This window comes from Acipenser ruthenus, chromosome 22, assembly GCF_902713425.1.
Source record: "Acipenser ruthenus chromosome 22, fAciRut3.2 maternal haplotype, whole genome shotgun sequence".
Classification (NCBI taxonomy): Eukaryota; Metazoa; Chordata; class Actinopteri; order Acipenseriformes; family Acipenseridae; genus Acipenser; species Acipenser ruthenus.
The window spans coordinates 5,682,640-5,691,901 of record NC_081210.1 but is presented as its reverse complement, the minus strand read 5'-3'; the positions used below and the strand labels follow the sequence as shown (position 1 = coordinate 5,691,901).

Genomic DNA, 9,262 nt, shown 5'->3' with positions numbered 1-9,262 from the left:
GCATACCAGTTACAAAAGCATTAACTGGGAGTAAAAACATTTATTTCAAAACAGGGGGAAACATTTAATTGTTCCAATTGAATAATAATAATAATAAACCATACAGTCTAACCCACATGGTAATACTAGCATACTAAATAAAAGGCACATCAAAGATGATGTAACCTGAAAACAGTCCATATACCTGGCTGTACCAGTCACACCACCAGTAAAAGCAGGGCATAAAAACATATCGGCATATGGGTATAAAAACCACTCCCCAAATCCAGACTGATTTAATACCCAACATCCCCCCACAGTCAGGTAATTTGCAAAGATTGAACATAACAGTCTGTGCTGGTAAAAGGGGTCCCAACTGTCCACCCTCCTTACACCAATTTTCTGTGCAAAGAGCTTTTAAATATATTACAGTATATAGTATTTAAACAAACTAACAATCCACAACCATTGCACTGAAAAAAATAATATCAAACACAAAGCAAAACTGTATTGGCTGTGGGGAATCGTTCTTAAAGGTCTGCTTGCTACTGTAGAAACTGAAATTCACATTTTTTTGCAAATTACACGCTAATACAGATCTGACCCATTGCCTAGAACATAGGTAACCAACCCAGAAACCATCACTCTTCTGACTTGAAACCTTGCGGGTCAAACCTGTGCTATATTGGACCTATTGGATATAAAGAGACCTGGAAAAATATAGATTTAGTTATACTATTCAGTGTACATTTAGTTATCCAAATCATTTGATATTAAATTGACAAAAAAATACTGGAGGAACTTCAAAACAACATCAGAATGTAACTACAGAATGAATCTCAAAATATTGAAGGAAAAAAAAAAAAAGTAAATTGTAATGCATCTTATTTTTGCCCAATGCATTTTTATATCTGGCAGTTGTGTATACTGTTAATCTGTAGATGTAAAGCTTGGTTCTTAATGCTTCATGTTATAGTATTCTTACATTTTGTCCACTACGTCAAACTATGTGGCCTTGAGTTGACCGATTTATGCTCTGCAATTAAAACTGCAATCAGAGTCCAAAATGGGTTATTTAAGTACCCTTTTAAAAAAGTACCTGAAATGCCATGAATAGTGTTAGAAAGCACAAATGTAAAACAATCAGATTCTGAGTAGTATATCCAATTTTCAGGTTAGACACTTTTCAAATCTTTGTGACAGTAACTCATGAAGTTGAGTAGTTACATTTTACATGCATCATTATTATGTAACTGCATGTAAAATTGCTCCGTAGCTACAGTGTAAATAACACTAAAAAAAATAAAATAATAATAATAATAATAATAATAATAATAATAATAATAATAATAATAATAATAACTGATAGTGTGACCTAATGCCAGGTATAGGCAAGCATGCCCGTCCAGCCTAGGTCTATGTTTCAACCATGTTCTTCTTAATCAATAAATTCAACTACTTGATCATCTGACCAGGTCTTAAAGTGGTAGTCCTATAGTAGTCTATTAACCCTGGAGCGGAGCTGCCTAGCCCTGACATATGCTAATTTAGTGTTGCTATGTTTAAATGTTTATGCCACTTAAATTTAAAAAAAAAAATACTGCAGTCGTCTTCCAAAACCTTTCCATGTGAGAATGCGCTCGTCCACATCAGAAAGACAGGTTTGTGCTGTTCGTGTGCGAGTGAAAGGCAGCCTCAGTCCTCGACGGGTGTGTAGCACTCTAGGTGCTGCTGCTGTACCGCAGCCTGAAGAAGCTGTCCCTGATCTCCTGGTCGCTGAACCCCTCCTCCTGGCTCAGCCGCACCACCCTGCTGTGAGCCACGTCCTCCTTTAGCTTGCGCTTGGCGAGCGACACGCTGCCCGTCTCCGACTGCTCCGTGGGGCCGGTCAGCAGCATGTAGCCAGCATGCCTGCTCTTCTCAAAGAGGACCGCTGCAAGGCAACGGCACAGAGATAACGATTGCACGTTACAAATACTTTAGAACCTTGGTACACACATTTCAATGATCTTAGTGGTGGTGCACTCACCTTTGAAAGCTGCTATACTCTCAGTGCTGTTGTTCAGCTCCAAAAGGATTTTGGGATAGGAAGGATGAAGCAGGTACAAAAAATGCTGCTGATTCAATGATACCTAAACAGAAGGGGAAAAAAATCAATAGGGAAGGAATTCACTTGTTCTGAACCCAGTGCTGGTTGAAAAACCTACAGACCCAGACGGCACTGATCATAGGTTGCTAACGCCTGCAAAACCCAAGTCATGTCAGAGTTGACTTAGAAAGAATCTGATTGCGTAGATTAGTGGCATCTGATCATTTGCTGGCATTAAATCATGAGTGGGATCTTATCCAACAGGGCATTTGTTCATCTTCTCTAAAATATACTGTTTTAAATACAATTAACACATTCAGTTGAGTTTTACAACATTACAGTTTAAATAAAAAAGAAAATCCTGGAAGTAATGATTTGCAGTTCTCACAGGAATACAGTAGGTGATCTCCTGAAGATTTTCTTCTTTCAAACTATATGCCGTTTGCTATGTAGAATATATTCTTCATTCAGTTAAACTAAACGTGTGCAGCTGGATCTCGTACTCACAGTTGCGTTCGCCTCGCCAGGGATCTCCCCCCAGAACAGGAAAGCAGACCTGTAGTCTGTAGTGTTCACTGTAGAAGTCTTTGGGCTTGTTGAACTGGAAACCATGTCCACCTCCCACAACACCGCTCCAGAGCTGCCATCCAGAATCACCACCTGCCACAAATCACAGGAAATAAACATTCTCTCAAGAACTGCATGCAGTGTTCTTACTCTAAAAGTGAATCGGTCCTGGCAGGGAACTGGAAAGACTCGCACCTTTTTTGTACCGTTTCCAATTTCATCTTCAATCACAACATCTGGGACACCGTCCTTATTGAAGTTCCCAAAAACTGGTTCACTAAAAGCAAAAATACAATTTTTAAAAAGTACATGAAAAAATGTGTTGATTAGCAGCTTTAGCACATGCAATTAACTAATTTAGGTCCTTCTTGGAATAAAGACCTGGGCTGAAATGGAGTTCTGCACCAATGATCTAGAGTTTACTGCTTCCTCCCCAGGGCTTTGAATCAGACCAGCAGCCCAGTGTTAACGGCACCTCATACCTGGTTGTTAACACAGTGACAGTCCCTGGTTGTGTCCCCACCTGATAACCTTGGTGATGTTGACCCTCCACAGGGAGCGCAGGCTCTGCCCATCTGTCAGCTCCACCCAGTGGCCAGTCACTAGAAGCAGGTTCTCTGGAGTCTTTCCCTGGTTCCCCATTTTCAACAGGTGCTGAACAGAGCCCGAACTGCAACAAAAGAAATACAACAAATAATATACTACTGTTTTACAAAATAAAACAGCAAGAACAAATCATCCATGCGTATCCGTCCACTAAATACAACACTTTTTCATGTTTCCCTTACTCTTACTTGTAAACAGGCACGCTTCCAGAGGTGCTGTTGGTCATTTCCTCCCACTTGGGATCCTGCTGCAATTTAATGTTACTCCCAGGCGTTTTGATTGCCATGGCAACGATATTCTTCAGAGCGTATCCATAAACAGCAGAGTCTGCTACAAACAGGAAGCCAAAGGAGAATATAATTATAATTATAAATAGACAGAAACAGGTTCAGTGTACAGTGGTTTCACTTGCTGATATATGTTACATGAATCTTGCAGAAATACTTGTGTAAAAAAGTAACCTTTTGCAACAATTGTGGCAATCCTTACCTTTTTTAAACAGAATATAGTAAGACCCACTGCTGGTGACATGAATTACGTGGCCCAATACATCACTGAGACCAGGGTCTGCATCAATACCAATCTGCTGGCCAGTTCTTCCTGAAACAATAACCACCTTTGTCTGATGGCAAAAAGTTATTATTACTAGAGGTTACCAATAGCTATGGTTAGAGTTCTGAATGGTACTGTATAGTAATAATTGCATTGATAATAACTACCTGGAAAAGTATTTGGTACTGTGGCTTGTACACGCGCACAGGGACTATGAGAGTGCAGTTGTGCATCCAGACACTGTCTGATACACAAGATGGTTCCCCTAAGATCAGCCATGATAGATAAGTAACCTCCTAATACGAATGTGCACCACATTGATAACTCTGAGGCCAAAAGTCCCCAGCTTAACATTTCACACATTCTCTGTACCTCATCTCCAGCGGCCCCAATCAGTACCACATCCCCCACTTCATCCCCATCCAGGTCTGGAACCTTCAGAGCTGGCTGCTTCAGCCCCAGTGTATTGTTGTTTTGCCACAAAGTTACCCCTAAAAATTAAATTTTTAAAAAAATAATTACCAAAATAGAGACAGTGGGATCTGTTATAGAAATCTAAACAAACAAAAAACAGAGATTCATGAAAATCATCTGCAGCTCTATGCTGTATGAATGCCTACACCCCTCCATGCATACGTCCGACTGCAGTCCTTCAGGCCCAGCTGCGGCCCGCTCTGTTTCACTGTATGTTCCATGTACGTACCGCTCCGGGAATCAATGGCGGTCAGGTTTTGGGAATGAAACAGCAGGCACCCGGGAGCCTCCAGCCCGCCCAGCTTCTCAATGCCACACTGCACCCACAGCAGCTCCTGACTGAGTGGCCTCTCCCACAGGACACTGCCGTTGGTGCCCGTGACAGCAACCAGGAAGGAACACGGCGAGGAGAACCCTGGAGACAAACAAACCCCAGCACTGCCATTACTGACCATCCAGCCTTCACCACACTTCAGTGGTCAGGAAGAAAGTTTTCCAAAACCCACTACTGACCAAGTCCACCCGAGATACCCAACAAGCAAATATGCTATGGCCAGCTAAAAGGCATGTGACTGAATAAAATACTGAAAAATAGCCAGTGAAAGAGGGGCCATTATTCTTTCTTCTTTCTCTCAATTTTCGATTGAAATTAACAACAAAGAAGAGTCTGGGAAAATATCTTATTTTGTTACCTGCGTCGCTGCAAGACACATTCAGACAGCCTTTGGAGCCTCTGAAGGCAAAAATGACATCCATAACTTTGTCATTGTTTGCGTCCGTTACAGCCAGAAATGTATATGTTGCTGTGGAGTGGGAAAATAAAACAAAAACAATAGAGAAAACACTATTATTTGTTCGTTCAAATTATGGTCTTCCCTCGGGTTGTTGCAATATAAGACAGTAAATAAATACAGACGGAAAAACTAGAAGAAACTAAGGTAAGGAAGGAAGTTCAAGTTCATTTTATACAGTTTTATCTTACAATTGCGGTATTGATGTACTTACAGGAATCTCCGTATGTGTTGATCCAGGTGCGCTGTGAGACAGGACGCACAGGGCAGGGGATGATGAAGGAGAAGGCAAAGATGCTGATGAGGCAGAGGAAGACGGAGAGGAAGAAGGCAGCAGTGCGCCAGCTTGACAGGTGGGACAGCCCTGAGCTCCCCAGACAGACCCCCTTCTTGGTGAGCGAAGCTGGTGACACCCCCTCCTCACTTTTCAAAGGGTGGATCTCTGTGTCCTGTTCCTTATTGTCTGTCATGATCTCAGCGCATCACAGCCACAGGATCTGTGCAAGACATTTGTGCAACTGTAATTCGCAGAGCACAAATGCCTCTTTTCTACATTCCAATCAATCGGATTTACATTTATATGAGCTAGATTGGATGATAATACATACAAAAATAAATATGAGCTACAATTCACTTCAGCATCTTGTGTTTCAGCCCCCTCAAGCTGTACAAATGTGTACAAGCAGGACAGCTATTATCCACCATTGGCTATTGATGTCACATTTACATCATTTCAATACAATAGGTCACACACCTGGGTTAAAAACTGTCAAAAAGCCAGGCCTTGTCAGTTTGGGAAAGCGAACCAGTAGAACTTTACTTGTTTTGAAATTATAAATCATTAGAGTAGGTTCCACTCACACACATTAGAAGCTTTAAGTTCATAACAAAGTCTAAATTGTAGAGCTTATAAATACATTGAATGGAGACCCAGGTGTTTCAGTGAACAAAAACAGACTTGTCCTGTGTAATGACTCGGACTAATTCTTCAAGGACAATTACCGTGCTCTGCAGTCCAGAACAAAAAGTTGCAAATACAGGAAACCTACTGGAATGAAAGTTACAGGAAATAGCTCATCTTTTTTCTGATTTAATTCTGCATAATACAAATATCATAAGCTGGAGCAGTCGTTCTGCTATATGTGACTGGAAAAACTAAAAGCACATACCCTATAACATCAAACTAACTGTATAGCAGTTTGCATTGATTGAAGTCTTAAAAAAGCAGCCCAGAAATAGGCACATCATTCAAAAAAAGGATTTATGTTTTTAGTTTTACAGGTTGGCTTCATGTCGTCCATTATCAGCTGGGCACAGATAACACGAACACATCTCCCACAGATCCCTGACACAAATACCACGAACCAGGTCAGTGCTACCTTGAAACAGCCAGCATGTCCTTATTCAAATCCGTCGTGGCAGTCCAAGATCAGCTTTTCAGTTTTATAAAACAGGAACTTCTGATAAGCTACCCTTTTATTAGTGCAGGACCAGTTTCGTTTTCCCAGGAATCTCCACAGTAGAATAATAATGATGCGTCACCTCAGTGACCCTTCTTGTTCAAATATATTATCTTAATAAAACAGTGAAAATGTTCATCGTGTTTTTAAATATGCACTTCTTTTCAAGCACTTGGCTTTAAAAAAACAAATCAAACAAACAAATTAGCAGGAGAGTGCCAAGTTAAATACCACCAAGTTATTCCCAGCCATAAGTTTGAATAGCATGGAAAAAAAAAGCAGCTGGTCATGCAATATAGAAATATGCATGGTTTCCTGCTTGAATAATCACAGCAGGTTACTAGTGGTTTATGCTTCTCACACAGCGGGAGAGACACCAGTCACTGTGCTTGCTTCTCACACTGATTACTGTTTATGAAATGGTATAACTATGTACAGTTATACAGCAGAGGCTGAGGTGGCCTACATGTAGCTACAGAATGGACGTATTACAGCAACAATCAAACAGCATTACTGCTGCTGTAACTGAATCTTGGTGTTACCAGATAGCAGCACAGGTCCTTTATACTTTACTCCACCTTACAGCTACATTAGCTGTACCATTAAACAATTCACGAACGCCATGAATGCCATGCACAGGTTCATCAAAATTAGACACATTACAGTAGTTCTGAAGATGTAGCCTTTAACTCAGCCATTAAAAATGTATGCTCTTGTAACCTATTGCTTTGAACCAAACACAAAAATAATCACATTTTTAGCCATCTGATCCATTTGGGCTTCTACGACAAACACTTTTTCCAGCACAGAGTTGCTGTACAAATAATGAACTGTTATGTCAGCTTGCAATGAGTTATAAAGCATTGCACACACACACACACACACACACACACACAACATTTGTGTAACACAAGCACTCTCATCCTGCCCTCAGTCAGTTAACATGCTTTAGGTACAAAGCTGGCATTGGCACAATTGCTAAAATGATACCATCTGCAGTTACAGGTGAAGAGGTTTCTTGAAGAGCATTTTAATTACAGTTCACATTAACTTAAATGCCAAGGGAAAGGTCTATACAACAGCTCTGCCACTGCTGAACACTGCATGCAACCTGAGGGAAAATCACACACAGTACCTTCAGTGAGTCAGTGTGAAAACAGAGGCAGTGTCCCACTGGAATAAGAAAACTGTTCACCTCCGCTGACCTATCCTGGGTTAACAAGCAGGACTTTGAATAAATACATTTATTTGCTGGTTAGAGAGCTTCCTTTCCCTACTAGAACTCAATGTCCCAATGCTGTGTCACCCTGCTTTACTAGGCTTGGCAATGTCGCTAACCCCACCCCCCACAATCTGTTTAATTCCCGGTGTGTATGATTTTACAAAATGAAAATCTAATCATCTTGTAAAACAATTCACAGGAAACAACGAGTACATATACCCCGCTCTTGCCTATTTTAATGAAGTATTTAAATGAAGTACATCAAGTGCAAGCAGAAATACATAGACAATAGTGACTGCGTAAGGCTTGAACTCTGAGCTACACTGCAGTGTAAATAAAACATTTGTGCCGTCTGTACAAGATAATAACCAGGAACCGCAAGATAACACAGACTAAAAAATAAAAAAGAAATTATAATAAAATCACAGCAACTTTACCATTCCTCCCCCCATATAATGTAAGCTAATGGCAATGTTGAATTCCCCACAGCTTAATACAAGCTGAACACGGGCAGACAGAAAACCGAGGGTCATATAGCCTATATATATATATATATATATATATATATATATATATATATATATAAATATATATATATATATATATATATATATATATATATATATATATATATATATATATATATATTATTAATACCGTACACAGTTTACGAGTCACAAACATGATGTAGCCATACATTTTGATTTCCTTGTGGGGCATCTGATAAGGAGGTACCAATTAAACTATTTAAGTTACTGTGGAAAGTTACGCACAGACCAATAGAGTAAATGAGGATAAAACAAAAGTTCTGCTCTTACTGCGTATTCCTTCACCAGCTGTTCCCAGAGTGTCAGACTCAGACCCAACTGAATAAACAACTCTGCCTGCTTTAGACTCCGCCCCTAGATTGGCATCATGGGTATTGTACAGTTGGTAGGAAACATGAGCCGCCTTCTTCTTCTGCTCTGTTATTAATGGCCACCAAGTTTCTGTCGAAACTTATTGTCGCCACCTACTGTTCAGATTTGGCTATTAAAACTGCTGTGAACACTTAACCTTTTAAAATCCCTGTATGTTAAATATTCTTGAACCTTCTAGTTGTCCTAATATATTTTGCAATACATCCAATAATACCTTTTTCTATTTTTGTTCAATCACCTATACCATTAAAAAAAAAAAAAAATATTGGAAATATTGTAATCCCTTAATTCTTTCCACATATCCTCTCTCACCTTCCTATATCTAACACATTCAACCATCAGATGCTCCACTGTTTCCTTTACACTACATTCTATACATAACCCATTCTCGTGCGCTCCAGTTGTATACAGGTGTTCCTTTAATGTTGAATGCCCTATAGAAGCCTTATTAATGCTACTTCCTCCTTCCTATTCCACCCACACCACCCTTCCCTTATTTTAACCTTACTTTGAGCCATACAAAACGTCCTACCCTTTTTTCTTTATCCCATTCTGCCATTCATTAATAATCGGTTTCTCAATAATTCTATAATATTCATTTA

At 39.9% G+C, this 9,262-nt stretch overlaps 1 protein-coding gene across 5 annotated transcripts; it reads right to left on the bottom strand.

The window, feature by feature from the left end:
- Window positions 1–20: 20 nt before the first annotated feature.
- LOC117431325 (protein FAM234A) lies at window positions 21–9,211 on the bottom strand. Of its 5 annotated transcripts, XM_034926585.2 has the most exons (13): window positions 8,559–8,687; window positions 7,654–7,728; window positions 5,273–5,555; window positions 4,960–5,070; window positions 4,497–4,682; window positions 4,166–4,284; window positions 3,731–3,863; window positions 3,430–3,571; window positions 3,159–3,305; window positions 2,831–2,912; window positions 2,576–2,728; window positions 2,009–2,111; window positions 21–1,912 (listed from the first exon to the last, which is right to left on the bottom strand). In XM_034926585.2, exons 3-13 carry the CDS (start codon window positions 5,526–5,528, stop codon window positions 1,701–1,703), a joined length of 1,644 nt encoding a protein of 547 aa, XP_034782476.1. In that variant the 5' UTR covers window positions 5,529–5,555; window positions 7,654–7,728; window positions 8,559–8,687; the 3' UTR covers window positions 21–1,700. The 5 variants fall into 5 exon arrangements, with proteins under 5 accessions (XP_034782476.1, XP_058851868.1, XP_033908024.2 ...); XM_058995885.1 differs by lacking the exons at window positions 7,654–7,728; window positions 8,559–8,687 and adding an exon at window positions 9,193–9,211; XM_034052133.3 differs by lacking the exon at window positions 7,654–7,728 and having other exon boundaries at window positions 8,559–8,717.
- Window positions 9,212–9,262: the final 51 nt, after the last annotated feature.

Bases quoted from the DNA above. Each gene is read 5' to 3' on its own strand.
- LOC117431325 (XM_058995885.1), bottom strand. From the start codon at position 5,528: ATGACAGACAATAAGGAACAGGACACAGAGATCCACCCTTTGAAAAGT. The intron at 3,864-4,165 runs GTACAGAGAATG...TTTTGCCATCAG, and splicing joins TTGGGGCCGCTGGAGATGAG to ACAAAGGTGGTTATTGTTTC. The intron at 1,913-2,008 runs GTGAGTGCACCA...GTTGCCTTGCAG, and splicing joins GAGTATAGCAGCTTTCAAAG to CGGTCCTCTTTGAGAAGAGC.